Raw genomic sequence first — 16,376 nt, 5'->3', positions numbered from 1 at the left:
AGGTGGGGGCAAGGGAGAGGGGGGAGGGACAAGTGGGCACTGCCCACTGGAGGGGCTGCCAGCAAGATGGCTTCCATCCCCACCCCTTACCACTGATTGGTTGCGAGGGCTGCCTGTCATTTTGCTTGGGGCCACATGATGGACAGGCTTCACAGCCAATCAGCAGTGAAAGGCAGGGTCTCCCATCCCAATCAGAGGGATGGGGGACCCCATCACACTTCTTCATAAAATGGCTGCCAAACCCCACATTCTGACCATGAAATCGGTGTACAGCTGTCTCGAATTCGGTAGGTCCCTAAACATTGGGCCTGTGCAAATAGGGAAGTATTTGATTCAGATTTGGATTTGGCTGATTCAGAGGACAGTGATTCGATTAAAAAATTTGGATCACCATCCCAAATTGATTTGGCTGAATCAGCTTTGGAAGATTCAGCGCTGATTCAGAGAAATTCAGCTGCCTGTTTAGTCTATGACTGGATCTCCAAATTGGCTGAATCTTTTCCGAAACTTCTCCAAATCGAGTCAGATGCTTCAAATCAATTTAGAGCTTTTACTTGGTCTCCTGATTCGATTCGGATTCGGAGGTTCGGTCCCTGAATCAGGATGAACCTCCTCGGAATTGAATCAGCTACCGAAGCTGCACGCGGCCCTACTAAACATTATTCTCTGGGTAAAAGAAAAACCTAGTTTCCTTAGTTTAATAATGCTACCAAGGTTTTCCTCCACTTGGTCCTTCCACTTGTGCTCATCTTCATGGGAGGGACCACCCAGTTTTTCTCTATGTATTCATTTGTAGAAATCATGCTTCTTTCCAATGGATATCAAATAATGGATTGGAGGTGTGATGGAGCAGCTTCAGTGCTCCATCACTTAAAGGGCCAGAGTAGCCAGTCACTAGGTGTCTGACGAGGGTAGCCATTTTGGTAGAGCTCTGGTATAAGAGCAGGGCAGTCTGTGTGGCAGGCCCAAGGAGGCAACATTGGGTTGGGCTAGTCCTGGAACACCTTGGAGGTAAGGGTGAGGCTATAGGGAAGGAGAAGACCTCATTGGTCCTGGTCATGACCTGAAACTGTACCCTAACAGGATGGGGAGGCCTAGTGGTCCTGCCTGTGGTAGGGAAGGGCCAATTATATGCCAGGTTTGAGGACCATCCTAGTGTAAGGTGGGTTGGGGGCGCCTAAACCCCTGCCCCCACCTTCGGGCAGGCTTTGAGCTCAAGGCCAGGCACACAGAATACCTGAGCCCTGTGGGGAGTTTGACCCTGGAGGTGGGACAGGCACAGCACGAGAGTGCTACCTGAGCCTGCAGAGGTGTTCTAATTGGAGCCTCAAGTGAGAGTGTGGAGTGGTAGGCCAGGCACGGAAAGTGGAGTGCCACCTGAGCCTATGGAGGTGTTCGACCCTGAGCCCAAGTGGTAGGATGCAATAGCATGGCCCTGGGAGGGGGCAGAATAGTGTGGCCAGGGAGCGGGGAGTGAGGCCCAGAGTTTGGGGCGCTGTTGTGAGAGGCAGTTGAGTTGTGGGGCATAGTTGTGAGGCCCTGGAGATGAGAAGGCAGTTAAGCAGCCTGAGTAGTAGGGCGGAGTATTGAGGGGTGCAGCAGTGAGGCCCCAGGCTAAAGGAGGCAGTTGACAAGGCCTGGTGTGAGCCACTTGACTGGAGGCCGGGTGCTAGGCTGGATATGGAAGGCCTGGTGTGTTCACCAGTAGGGAGGCCAGGTGCTAGGCCTGGAAACATCTGCAAGGGTGCTGGGACTTTGATCTCCAGTGGGGAGTGAGAGTTTCACGTGAGGCTCCAGAGCTGAAGTCCCAGTACTACCTAGCCGGAGAAAACATCTGCAAGGCATGGGACACATGTAGGGATGGTTGGAGCTTGTACATTAGGCCCTTGACACCAGGGCAGATCGAAGGGCAGCCTCCCACCTATTAACATCAAAACAATAAAACATCAAGGCGTGGCAGGAGGAAGAGGTAGGCGGTTGGCCCAAGGACAAAAGGGGCAGGCTGGTCTCCAAAATGGCTGGGCCTCACCGGGCCATGAGTTGGCTCTGTTTGTCACAGAGGCAATAAAGGTTGTCAGTAGTTTAACTTTCAGGAGAAAGAAAAATCTCTAAAAACAGCAAGTCAAATTTTTTGGGAATATTTGAGATCTTACAAGGGAACTGTGCAGATTCAACTCCAAACCATTTGTATCAATCTAAGGATCCACCCAAATTGGAAGAAAAGTTGGATTTAAACTAGGTATAGACTGATATGTCTTGTATATGTGGGGCTGGGCAGGACTATTTTAAAATCATGCTTCACATTGTGTTACTGACCCTGAGCCAAATTTAGAGAAGTTGTGTAACCTACTTCTTCTGGTCATCTGGCATGCAAGCTACACCAGTTTTGTCTCCCTCATTCTTGCTTACTCATTTGTGATATATATTTTAATACACATCACCTCTAAATCCAGCCATCCTTTTGTCTCTCTCTCTAAGAGCTAATATTTAGCCTTAAGGTCATGTTTAAACATTCTTTTAAAATGATTATGTTCCATCCATACTGATTTCACTAACTTAGCAGGAAACTGTTTTAAAGAGGGTCCAGTTTTGCTAAAACTCCCTTGTGCAGTCATGGATTAACTCCTACTGGCTCAGAAATACTGATTTAGAAGGTTTCTATAGCAATGTTACTCACCTGTCCTGGAGAGCAGGTATATTACTGGGACAGCGTAAATATTGCTTAAATCGAAGTTCAAATGCTTGCCCTATGGTGCTGATGACATCCTGAGCAAGGCCATCACAGCACTCCAGTATATGGCAAGCTAAAATAAAGAAGGGAAGACAATGATATTTATAAACTATTATTCATACAATCCTTACCATGCTGCAGTGATGAATGGCATAGCTATTCTATTCATCATGTAAACATGAATATAAATAAGATACAGCAGTTAGTTACAGCTACTTCCAGACAATGGGTTAAATTATCTGCACACTTAGAATATCTTAAGCCTGGAGTGATTCCACTAGGGTTAGATAGAATTACTGCATTATATATTTTTTTTAAAAAGCTGATGTGAGACCACAGTCCAGTCCCTTCATTCTAAAAACTCCTGAAGTTCAGGAAAATGAGTTAAATATCCTTCATTATCAGAAAACCCTCATATGAGCAGAAGCATGCAGCAGCACCTTGGCTGAGAATCACTGGTATAGTCAGAGGCAAATGTTCTCAACCAGGGGTGCTGCCAAATTCAAAGTTGTGGAGGAGGGCCCTGACTGAAAAGATTGAGAATCACTGAGCTAAGTTAATAGTGGTAGATGCACCTCACTGGTACAAAGAAAAGGCACTGTAAAAACCCCTGTGAGATCATTTGTCCTATTCATAAAATGTTGTCATCTCTGGACAGGCAGCAGGGTTCATGAACAGGGTACTGTCTCAAGCCAGGAGTCCTCAGTTCACATTATAGTTTTGTTCCTGGCTGGCTCTGTCATCTTAAATGAGGCATTTAATCTCTCTCCCTCCCCTCCCACTTTGTTGTTTACCGCATGTCTATATAAACTATTAAATGCTTCAAGGTAGGGATTGGCTTCCACTACATATGTCCAATGCCTAGCACCAGGGCTCTGTGGATTCTGCACACTAACCTAACAATACACATAAATGAAAATGGTGACATTTGTGTTTGGTTGTACAATTTTGTCAGTCACAGCTATACTGCAGTTGAGGCAGGTCTAGGCAATTGCCTCCAACAGGCTAGCATACAGGATGGATCTGTGAGCCAGCCAAAGCTGGGGGACACCAGATTTGCAAGTATGCAGTTCCAGGGTCTTTTTCAACCTATGCAATGCCTGTTATTCTTGCCCATAGACTTGGATGATGCTTTGATTTACAGCAAATGTTCCTGGGCTACAGAGGGATTTTGCATCCAAACCCAGTGCATTTCACTGGCATAAAGACAGAACATAATGCCACTGACATTTTGCAGATCACATGAATTTGCCCTAGAGAAATAAACTGCACTGCTGGTGGTGTTTAACTATCAGCACAGAGGGATTCCCTGGCTCTCATAGCGTCATACCTGCAAACGCATAGTCTGAAAGCAGTTAAGTTGAACAAAAAACTATAATATCCATATGGAAGCAGGTATCTAAAGAAGGTATACTGCCTGCTACTAACGTTGTTGGGGGCTGAAATGAAGGATGAGTCATACTCAAGAAATTGGTATCAGAAGATGATGTAACAGGTAACCTGTCTCCTTGGATACGAGAATGGACTTTGAGCAAGTAGAAAATATGTTTCTTATAAAAGGAGAGAAAGGTTTGGCTCGCACAAGTCTATTTCCTTAGTGTATGTTACAAGCTGGGTGGGTGGAAGGCAGACTGCCTCTAGGTTGCAAGAGCATTAGATTTTGAAAGGAAAAGCATTTTCTGCCATTTTAACCTCTCTGGAGGAGAAATAAGTCATCTTGTACATGTCTGCGATGTGCAGCCCATTGTAAATGCAAACGTAGATAGTAATAATTCAATAGCATCTTTATTAAAAAGGACTAAGGAGAGGGAAATATAACAGTCACTTCCACTGAAATTTACAGATGACACAAAGCTTGGTAGAATGATAAAGAATGATGAGAGTAAGGCAGTCACCCTCGGCATACTGGTAAAATGCATTCGGTCAAACAAAATGCAAAGTTATACAGGGAAATTCAGGCTTCTATGTCTAGGAAAGAGGTATTCAGACCATTTCAACAGAATGGAAGGCTGTATTCTGGAAAGCAAAGACTTAATGGACAAGTAACTTACAGTGAGCTCTCAGTGCAATGCTATAGCAAAAAAAGGGCTAATGAGATGCTTTTCCAGATTTTAAAAGAAGTGTAGAAAAACTGGAGAGGGTACAGAAAAGAACCACAAAAATGAGTCAAGGGTTGGAAAAATACCTTACAGTTGGAGACCTACAGGGCTCAATCTCTTTAGTTTAACAAAAAACAGAAATTAAGAGGTAGCTTGATTACAGTATATAAGTACCTTCCCCGGGAGAAAATACCAGACAATAAACAGCTCTTTAACCTGGTGGAGAAAGGCATAACAGGAATCAGGGTCAGGAAGCTAAGGCTAAGCAAATCCAAATTGGAAGTAAGGCACACAGTACATGAAGCAGGTACACAATACATTACTGGAAGCAGGGACTAAAACCCCATGGCATCTGTACATGTGCTCTGGGACGGGGGTGGAGGGGGCACTTTAAGTAGAGCAGCTTTGAGAGCTGCTTTAATTAAAGCACCCACAGCGTTATGCGTATTCAGCATCCTGCACTTCAAAATGGCGGCGAGGGTGCTTTAACTAAAGCTCGTTGAGGATGCTGTATACATGTGACTTGGAAGCTGCTGTAGCACACTAATTAGCACACTCCAGCAGACTCACAGCAGGCTCCATTAATCAAGTCTGCTCTGCACACGTCGGAGCAGAGTTCTGTCACGTGTATCAGTGCCCCTACGTTTCATCCCTCCTGTTCTCGGAGTAGAGAGTCAAATGCACTCTAAAAACTGTCTTTCTGGCCCAATGTGTTATGCACAGTGGTACAGCTGCAAAGCAATCATCTTTTTGTGGGATCTGAGAATTTGAACCCAGTCAGGCCAAAAAAAATTGAAACCTGGGTTTCCTACTTTTCAACCACTTAAGCTATTGCATCTAGGGGTGGAGCTGGAGGGGGTAGAATGGCACAGTTACACCCCATCCTTTTGGACTGAACAGTGCCACAGAAAGCAGCAACAACAGCAGCAGCAGCAGCAGGGTAGGTTCCTCCTACTTGCCCAGCTCTCTGGGAGCAGGCATGAGAGAGGAAACCTTCCCACCCATCACTGCTGCTGTGGTCCCCAGCTGAGCCCGGGCCCCAGGCAGCTCAACTGGACCAGATAGGAATGGGTCTGGAGCTTCCCCCGTCCCTGGGACAGTGGGGAAAGCAGCAGCAGGTGGGATAGGAGTGAAGGAGAGGGGAGTGGAGGGGACATGCCTCTGAGCATGGAGAGGAAGCAGGGTGGAGAGGGTAGATTATTACCTCCTTTGGGGACTTAAAAAAGCCCTCAGAGGCTCCCATGATGTGGTCCACCTGCACTGGTGGGGGGCAGGAGAGAGGAGCCTGGGAGCAGAGGGTGACTGCCAGTTTAACTTGTAGGGACTCCAATCCTGTCACTCCCTGTTAGGCATGATCTACAAAGGCCTACTTGATATGGCCTTTAAGGGGACTAGGTATGCCTAGTTTCTGTATTCCAATAGGGCTTAAGCATCAAGTTCCTCATCCCTGTCAAACTTAGGTTGTTTTTACAGAGAAGAAAAAATAAAATTTGTAGGCAGCAAAGAGAATGATACGGTCATAGACTGTGACACATACGGGATGTTTACACCTCCAAGGTTAGGCTGGTAAAGCTTCTGCAAAAGCAACTCTTTCTTCCACTGCAAAAATTATATGATCTTTGTTCTGCTTCCACTCAGTCATACCAGTGTGTCTTTAAAAGCACTGCCCTTAATATACAGCTGTGTAAAGAGGTTTGAGCATCACAACTTTAGATTTGGGCTCCTTAATTCTGCCTAGGACCCACTTTAGGCTCCTAAATCATTATAGGACTCAGAAACACTACACAATAGTTTGTAACTAAAATGCTGCCTTTTGTTATGCAAGCAGGGGAGTTTATTTTGTTGCTCTCCTTTTAGTTTATGATTTCCTCTCTCTTTTTCTATGATTTGCTCTTATTAAGGAGAATCTAAACCGCATCCAAAATCCCAAACATTGGAAACAATCACTAACGGGGACTTACAGTGAAATGGATGTCTGATCTCAAGCAGGAAAATTAGGTAACAGCTTTAATCAAGACCACACACAAAAAAAGGCTATGTTCTCCTTTCCTGCAAGGTGCAGTGAGCTGGTGCAGAATGTCCAGTTCAGACATGAAAAGAACCCCAAAAAATTGAAATATATTTCATGAATAAGAACAATTTTGTGCTGCTAGACTAACTTGTGTGTGGTCCCTGTTTACTGCTATGTCATTGTTCCAATTATCAGCTCAGGTGTAAAGTCTTTATTGTGTTTCATTTCAGTTTTCTGGACAAATCCCCCAAATACCAGGAATTAAAATATTAATAATTAATGTTTTTAAAGGAAAGAAGGTGCCAAATATGACGTGTACTTTACCTCTGCGGTTAACAGGGTCTTTAGCTACATATGCAACATAGTCTGTTGTATCCTATGAGAAAAGGAAGATATGTATCATAAACAAAAACATTTTTGCATGATGACAAAAGGCCAATGCATAGCATATAAGTATTTCAAGCATTCTGTAGAAAAGTACTAACTATGCCCTGCTCAGCACCATGCCTATAATGTTTGAACACTGGCTGCTTGGATACCACTAAAGCTTCTGCAAAAGCAACTCTTATTTCACTGCAAAAAATGTATGATCTTGGCTCTGCTCCCACTCAGTCACACCAGTGTGCCTTGAAAAGCACTGCCTTTATTGTGTAAGGACCTCTCTCAAAGCCCTTGGAAGTCAATTAAAAGACTCTTATTGACTTTAGCAGGCTCTGTGTCAGGACTGAGCAAAGAATCAAAGCCTCAGTCCTTGTCTTCAGTCCCTTGTAGGGTTGGGCTCAGTGTATCAAAATGATAGACTGAAGTTCTGGGATGAAGAGCATTCTTCAGAACCCCGCTCTTTGGGCAGAATTGGATTTTCTTTCAAAACAGTCAATCTTGTTTGTGTGTGAGATAGAAGGTAGACATATGCTGCAGATTGCACTGTAGTGTAGGGGCACCTAAGCTGGAAAAATGTCTCATACAGAAAGGAGACAACCGCTTTCTCCATCCCCTAAAACTTCATCTGAGGTATGGGTGTTGGGGGATCACCAACCCATGGAGAGAAAGCTCTGGAGAGGTAGGGGGAACGATGCAGTCCTTTACCATGTAAACGTGATTAAGAAATGATGACCAGCACTGTACAAGTTATTGCCACACAATTCCCAGGTGAGTAATGTTGTGGCCTAATTAAAACCCAACCTTTGCATCTTCCTTTCCTTCTCTGTGCCTGAGACAAGAGAGCCACCTGCCATATGAGCAAGCTTGTTCTTTTATTTAAAGTTCTCTCTGTGATTAGCCTACTGTGACAAGCCTGCTGAGTATTAGTGAATACTCACACCTACCCTCTCCACCCCCAGGATGAGCTCATAGTAAAGGGGTCTTGTTGTCAACACTACTTTACAATTTCATCAGCTCCGGCTGGCTCCCATCCTTGGTGCAATGTGATGTCTCTGGTAGCTCAGTGACTCAGTGGCATGCTTTTTGTCTCACGAAAACATTTGGAAGAGCTTGTTTACTCCAGTTCAAATCTCTTACTGCTGCAGCTCTCCTGTTCACTCCACCAGTGGGCAGGAGGCAGTGGTGTTTCGAGGACTTAGCATTTGGGGTGGCAGATGGAGTGGCAAAGTCTTTTTCTTATGGAGGCAGGGAACTGTACTAATCGCTCCTCTGCCCACTGCAGGAATTGTTCATTTACAGCATTTATGGCAATCTGTTGTATTTCTGAGCTGCTGTTGATCAGTGCTTTGCTCCCTGAATTATTATTGTAAAAAGCTCCAAATGTATCACTGCTGCAATGTCACTGAGTTTAACAGAGCTGTTCTCTAGAATGAATTTGTGCTTTATGGTGTATTCATATCTAACCTACTGCAAACACATTAAGGATCTTCTTCTAAGAGAAACTGATTATATTAAATCATATCATAGTAAAGGTGAGAGAAGTCTTATGCAGAGGGTACGTAGCACCTTACATATGTTACGTGAGTGGACCTGTCCCTGGCAATATAAATCAATCTCAACTAAAAAGCTTTGAAGACTCAGGAGAGACTTTTACTGTTTTGAAATGCCTTCAATTCTTCATGGCTGGGAAATAATTTTGAAGCATATTTAGTGTGAAATTAGATGGACCTCTTGTAAAAATATGTAGATAAGCAACAAGCACACTGGTCTGCCTTTGATATGCATGAGGTAAGTGCAAGCAGCATATGTGTATCAGAGAGTAAAACTGAACTTGGCCAATTTAGGGAAAAGGAGCTTCTTCCTAAAAAAAAGTCAAACCCTGTCTTCAAACACATGTGTGGAATCAGTAGAGTAACTAGGGTGCGGAGACCAGGGCAAGCAATCGTGCCAGTGGTGGTAGCAACAAGAGGAAATAACCACTACCTCTGTGTGTGGCAGTTGTCTTGGATACCCAGCCACATTGTTACACCTGTGTGTGAAATGAACATTTCTGAGGACAGCATTTACCCCACTCTGTTACTTTCTCAAGGTGAAGTTGGGAAGAAAAGAGAGGGGAAAAAGATTACTCTGAATGACCTTACTAGGAATATAACTGCATTCTAAGTCTGTTATTGCAGGGAGGACAAAGGGAGTAACAATGCAGATGAAGGTTCAAATGACACCAATTTGAGTTTACTTTTTCAAGGCAGTTTACTGTGCAAAACAAGGAGTCACATCTGCAATATTTATCAAGTTTTATATGAAACACTTTAGGCTTTTCAATGCCTTTTCATTCCACTCATTCAAAGAGGAGGATTTATTACTGCCTGTCAGTGTTTCCCCTAAAGACAGTTTGATGGTAATAGTCAAGAATTTATGAAACAAGAAACAAGAGTTATTGTGTTTATATTTTCCTTTAAGTAGGATATGTGATAAATGGCATGTATGTGATAAATGATAAGGTCCTCAGATAACAATACCAACAGGAGTAAAAGAAAAGCTAAAGAAATGCTTACCGGATCACCTCCAGATGCAAAAGAAATAGACTGCATATGATGATTGGCTATGATCTGTGTGGATCAGGAAAAAAAATTAAGTATAGGTCAGTAGGCTTTCTTATGTAGCTTATAGCTTTTTTTAAGAGCTTGTAAAAATGAAGGACACCCCAAAAGTAAAAGCCAGGATCAAAATAATTCTTATATTTCACAGGAAACATGATGATACTGTAAACAAACATGAATATCAGATATTTCTACTTGGGGTTTTCTTTCTTTCTCGATATGCCCTGCTGAAATATTCTTCCCCTTAACTGAAATACTCTTCTATTCGTTACATGGTGACAATAGGCCTACACCCACCAAAAACTACTAGCATCACTTCAATGGTTAGCAGAAGTTTAACAATTAAGTTCTCGGGACAAAGGGTGATAAAACAGGAACAGGAGTACAATTTTCTTTATAATCCAATAGTGATAAAAAGTGATCAAGGATTTAGTTCATTCAAACTCTGATTCTTCCATGTTCCTGCATGGCTGTCAATGGTGGATTCTAGGAGTTTCCATGTCCTTGTGCAGTTTGATGGAGTGGAAACTAAACAGATTTTCTAGCTGAATGGGGTCAAAATAGTGTTGAAATCAATACCAGACAAATGTTTTTTAAAAAGGCACAAATGACTTTCAATTAAAGAAGTATTTGATGCATTTTATTTTTATTTTCATGTCTTTGGTATGAAATCTTGCAAAAAGCTTTCAGGAAAATAGAAAAGATGAGTAGTCCCCCTAAGGGTAGCTAATTTGGTTTGATGAACCTAAAAATTGAGTTTAGATGAAATGGACTTTTGCACACCTGACACGTCTTTATACTGCAAGCAGTTGTGAATTATGTTTGCCCATTTCTATTCCCAATTACATTGTCAGAGCAATGTAAAGGAGCTTTTATGTAGCTGAGAATCAGGCCTAATGCATACATCCTTTACTTACATGTTATCCGCCAAGAGGTTTGTTGGGTCACCCGCATGGGACTGCAGTATACAGTATTAGAGGTATTTATATAGCACTCATCAACATATTATACAAGTCTCTAGATTCCTCAGTAATTTCTTTCAGTTAGTGTTAAAGCTCTTACAATGCCACTTGCTGTAGAAGGGAGAAGAATAACTATGGACTACAACCCCAGCCCTATTGAGGTCAATGGACCTCCCTGCTTTTCAGCAGTTAAAGATCTGTAGAGGGGAAGGTTCTTATCTTTTTTTAATTTACTCCATTTTGTACATGCTGAAAATGCTTGATATGTTCAATATGCTACTGCTTCTAACATCTGCTATGCAATTAAATATTTAAGACCTATCCTAAATAAGATACACTTTCAGTATTTCGAATCCAGTTGTAAATTAAAGTATTACTGTTCCTTCTCTCAGGTGAATCCTGGTGCATCTGAAATGACCATATTCAATTTGCCTAACAGATTTGTGCTTATATTGTGTTTGTCCGTAGTGTAGCAGAAAAGATGTATGTACTACTAGGAATCTCCAATCTAAGAAGGATGGTTCTTCTGTATTGCTGTGATGAAATTTAACTTTTAAAATCCTTCAGTAATAACTCCATTGAACAACCAGGAAAGACAAGTTAATTTAAAGCTTAAGCCTGTACCAATAGGAGTTATGCCATTTGATTTAACTGTCACAGGATTGGGTTCTTACTAAGGATATGCAAGAATAGCAGCCAGTGCCTCTTTTGGGAAAAATAAAAAGCAAATATTTTAGAATATGTAAAAAAACCCTCTTTGTCTGGGGAGTGGAAGGTTATAGAAAATGATAATCTCTAAGCCAACTTATTTTCCTTCCACTTTTTCTTCCTGCAGTTCTGTGTACTTGTGAGGAACAGGCTGGACCTGACTTTCTCTGGAGTCTGCTCTTTTAGAGTTACAGGTCACCAGAGAAGAATATGAAGTTCTTCCTCCTTGTAAAGTGTGCTGCTTTCACAATATTTCCAGCCCAAACTGCTCACGTGATCAGAGCCCTTGTAGAGATCTGGAATTCTTTTGTTCTCAGCAGAGGACTATATTCCTCTTAGTCTGCAAGGAGGATTTTCCTCCCAAGCCTTCTTCAAAACCCCACACCACAGTGACATTACTATATGGGGGAATGAACAGCAAGAATGAACAGAATGTTTTCTTAATCCACTGGCAGTGCTGGAAAATTCAAAAAGAAAAAATTTCAGGTTGATGCAAAATGAATCTTCTTTCAGAATTTCAGAATACATTTCAGTTTCAATCAAACAAAATGTTTCATTCAACCCAGAACTAAATGTTTAACTCCTGAGTTTAAAAAAAATGTTTTAACCAAATGTCATAAAACAGAATTTTATTTGTCCAGCATTTTTAAGGGCCTTTTGACTGAAACAATACTCCAAAATTTAAATTAATTGGGGGAAAATTTCAGGCCATCCAGATCTGTATTTTTACTGGAAAAATATTTAGTTGAAAAATATCATCCAGCTCTGTCCTTAATTAATATCATAAAAATATTACTGTACAGTGGCTCAAACCGTCCCTGACACTTTCCTTCCCACACATAAGACTGAGAACTCTGTTCCTTCTTTGCTTCCAAGCCCAGCCTGTCCAGGGACAGGAGACTATTGTCAGCCCATCTTTCTTGCACAGCATCGCAAAGAACTAAGCACAAAACCAGTCTTATTTTCAGCATTCTTAAAGGTATGCCAGAGTGAACACATCACACTTTATACGGCTTTATGGGTTCAAAGTTATAGGTTATGGAATCTCCAGCCTTGGAGGTTTTTAGGACCCAGCTAGACAAAGTCTTAGCTCAGATTATCTAGTTGGGGATGGTGCAGCTTTGAGCAGGGGGTTGAACTAGATGACCTCCTGAGGTCCCTTCCAACCCTCATTTTCTATGATTCTATGTCCTGGGTAATCTAATATGGTACAAACCAGAAACAAAGGGAACCATCAACAGACGGCTGTTTTTTCAAAGACTCTTCTATTTCCCAGTCACTGTGGCCAGATGCAGTTCATCATTTCTCAGTGTAGTAGACATGGCTATACCTCCTATTAACCATCTCTAATGATCCCAATTCACTGGAATTTCCTCTATCTATATCACAGAGAGAAGCTGAAATAATTTGGGGAAGATTTTCAGGTATAGGTAAATCAGTGCAACTTCATTGCTGAAGAGCTGGCCCTGTATTAAAATTATTCCTGGTCTTTAAGGTCACAGATTTTTTTCAAGTTTTGATATTTTTGGAAATGGAGCATATTAAAGGCACACTTCTTTTCTCAGTAGCTCTAGTTATAACACATGCTGCCATATTCTACCATAAAAGTGCAAGCCACTACAGCTTGCAGTTGTGCTGCTACCACTATGTTTGTGCTATTACTTTAGAAGACGGCAGCGTTCTATATCGGAAGGTGAGGGTGGGCAAAAGACAAATCAATAGAAATGCAGTAATAACAACAACCGTTTAAATATCTATATAGGTTTGTGCTTCTTGTTATTTTTTTATCTAGAGCCTTCTGAGCACAGCAGGGGTTTTTTTTTTCCTAGCTGTATCTGGGCAGAAAGTTGCATTCCTTAACACAGTATGTAGCTCACAGCAAATAGCATCACAGCGATTATGCAACACTCTGCTCTCTCTATATACTGAGCAAGGATTTTTCTCAACTCATACATCATTCACAATCTGCTGCAGTGATTCCCCAAAGTCAGTATACACTTTCAGCACAAAGAAAGAAACAGAAAGGAGTGGACTGAAATAGGCTTCCTTGTTTTTTGAAAAGGCAGACATTTCACTGCAGAGCAAAATTTCAAAGCTGTTTAGAACAGCACCTTATGAATAGACTGTCCTTTAAAACTGCAAAAAGGAAAAGGCTGGGGGGAGGAGAGAATGAAGAAATCTATTCCTCTCTTAGGACATGCCTGAATCAGACACCTCCTTCGAGCACAACCAAAGTTTGTAACTGGACCAAAAAAAAATCCCATGGCCAGAAAATTCTGTTTCACCCTTGGCATGTCTACATGAGACACTTAACTGCACAGCAGCATAGTTTACTGTGCAGTAAGCACACACATCTACACGTGCACATGCTTATTGTGCAGTAAAAACGTAATTGCAAGTAACTTTGAATGTAGCAAATTTACTCATGGTTAGTTAATGTTTAGTTACTGCTCAGTTATGCATGTGTTGACACAACCCAGGAGCAAGTTTGCTCTCAGGTCAGCCATGCCACTAGGCATTGCCTCTGCCACACGGCTGCCAGTCCCATGCCATGTCCCTGTGCTGGGCACTGCAGGCAACTGTCCAGGCCAGGCAGGACAGGGACAGACACACGGGGGTTCAGAAAGCCAGTGTGGGACCCATGTCTTCCTTGTCTGCAGCCATGCCCACACCTGTGCCTACCACCTGGGACCCCAACTGGTCCATGGACAAGACTGGTGAACTTGTGGCACTGTGGGGTGAGGCAGAGGTGCAGTGCCAGTTTGAGTAGGGCAGGGACTCCAACGCCCATGTCTATGAGGGTCTGTCAGCCCAGATGCGGGAGCATGGGCACAAACGGTTTGCGTGACAGTGCCACATAAAGGTCAAGGTCTTGTGGGCACAGTGGGCACCATGGGTTTCCATCACCAACCATAATCATCAGTCGAGTAGGTCCCAAAAGTCCATGCCCTTTATGCGGCAACTGATGGACATACTCATGCCCCAGGACCCAGGCCACAACTGTGCTTTCTATAGCAGCAGAGGCAACCTGACTGAGCCACCCCCACTGGGCCAGGCACCCCCAGGAACACGTCACTGAGGGAGAGACTCTCAGACATCCAGCAGCCTAACTTGCTGAGCTCCCTGGCTGCACCCTCCAGCAGGAGCTCAGGGAGTCAGGGCCAGCACCTGCTGCGCCAGCTCTATAGCCCCAGCCCCCATGACAAGGAGCAGCCACCCAGGACACCACTGACCACCAGCAGTGCCAGTTCCTCCCCAGGGGGGACCCCTGGCTGGATGCCCTGCTGCCGCACCCTGCCATCCAAGGACACTAGCCAGAGCTGCACACCATCACTGACAGCTGTGACCATGCAGAGCCACCAGCCATGCCAGCCCTGGCCATGTGATAAGCCCCGCTCTGAGGAGGGAGAGCCCTCCTCACCCCAGCCCTCTGCCCAGCCTGCCCATACTCCATGGGCCCCAGGTTCCCCCCACAGCATGCAGAGAAGTGGGAGACAGTGCAAAACCTTATTGAGCAGCCCATGTACTGCAGCTAGGCAGGCACAAGCCTCTTACACACCAAGGAACATGTCGGTGCCAGTGGCAATGTCCTCCTCAGCTGTGGGGAGCGGTGACATGTAGTGCAGCCACAGCCCTTGAGGCATTGGCAGAGGTTGTGGGGCAGCTTGGGCTTGCCCCCCACACCGTCATAGCTCAGGGTCCCATGCCAGGTGCAGAGGTGTGCCTGGGACACCATGGCCATCAGCAGCAGGGCATAGTGGGTTGGGATGAAGCCTCAGGGTCACCACTGCCCACTGCTGGGGCCCTATGGATGCATCAGCTCTCCTGGAGGAGGTTTCTGGACAGGACCCTCCTCCTGAGCCATCCAGTCACAGTATTGGATGCCTCCCTGGAGGATTCCTAGGCCCGGCAGGTGGAAGTTGTGGCCTGCCATGACAGGTGGTAGGCAGAGGATGTCACCCACGAGGAGATGCAGGACTGGTGCAAGGCGGCGCAGGACCAAGTGGACCAGGAGTTCTGGGCATAGCTCCTGGCCCTATAGCGGGAGTGGGTAGAGGAGCTGTGGGAGCAGAATGCGGTCACCTTTGTGCCACCCGCTGCCTAGCCCCCAACCCTAGTCCTGCCTGCCCTCTGAAATCCACCTGCCGCCCAGCAGCAACCCTCCATCTGGGCCTGGGAGGAGGTCCTGTGCCACCTCCAGCAGCCTGAAGCCCTTGGCCTGGCCCACGCCCCGGGTCCAGAGCCACCCAGCCCCCCTGCCTGGGCCCAGCCCTGCCGCTTGCCCTGCCCCCATAGGGGCAGGGAGCCAGAGCTGCCTGCAGGTGGGCCAGGACCACATACCAGCCTTGCTGGCCCTGGACACTGGCTGCGACAATGACCCAGGGAAGATTGTCCTTGGCGAACTTAAGGCAGGTGGTGATGGAGCCTTAGTGTCCCTTGAGACAGCTGAAGGCACACTCCACCAAGGCAACAGTTGAAGTGGGCCTGGTGGAGGTCCAGGTAGCCAGTGTAGGTCACATGAGCCAGGGCAGGAGTGAGCAGACATGGTCCCTGATGAACAGAGGCGAGACCACCATAGAGCCCATCTGCAGGTCCAGCACCCCTGGCACAAAGCACTCACTCTCCACCGTCTCGGACGGCGGGAGCCGACTTGAGTTACGTTAGAAATTGGTCGTACGTTAGGGCGGGCTGGTGAATGGAGAGGCAGACACAACTTATTGGTTGTAAAAAACTTTACTCACGCCGCTTGCAATCACAATGCAGGTGGTCCGGTCGTCGGAACAACCACACGAGTTGTTCCAGCTGGCGGGGCCCAAGCCAGTTAATCCGTCTGCAATTCGAAGCCGGCGGGGAAAGGGGTACGTCGGGGTTGCGCTCGGTGAC

At 44.8% G+C, this 16,376-nt stretch overlaps 1 protein-coding gene across 1 annotated transcript in view; it reads right to left on the bottom strand.

The window, feature by feature from the left end:
* The window catches only part of SHC3 (SHC adaptor protein 3), an 88,341-nt gene that overhangs the window by 16,947 nt on the left and 55,018 nt on the right, over window positions 1–16,376 (bottom strand). The window contains exons 6-8 of the mRNA XM_006022397.1: window positions 9,778–9,831; window positions 7,166–7,217; window positions 2,678–2,804 (exon numbers count right to left, since the gene is read on the bottom strand). Coding sequence (XP_006022459.1) covers window positions 2,678–2,804; window positions 7,166–7,217; window positions 9,778–9,831 — 233 coding nt within the window. The remainder of the gene's footprint in view (window positions 1–2,677; window positions 2,805–7,165; window positions 7,218–9,777; window positions 9,832–16,376) is intronic.

Source organism: Alligator sinensis, unplaced genomic scaffold (assembly GCF_000455745.1).
Source record: "Alligator sinensis unplaced genomic scaffold, ASM45574v1 scaffold665_1, whole genome shotgun sequence".
Classification (NCBI taxonomy): domain Eukaryota; kingdom Metazoa; phylum Chordata; order Crocodylia; family Alligatoridae; genus Alligator; species Alligator sinensis.
The sequence above is the reverse complement of the archived record's forward strand: the minus strand, read 5'-3'. Positions and strand labels throughout refer to the sequence as shown.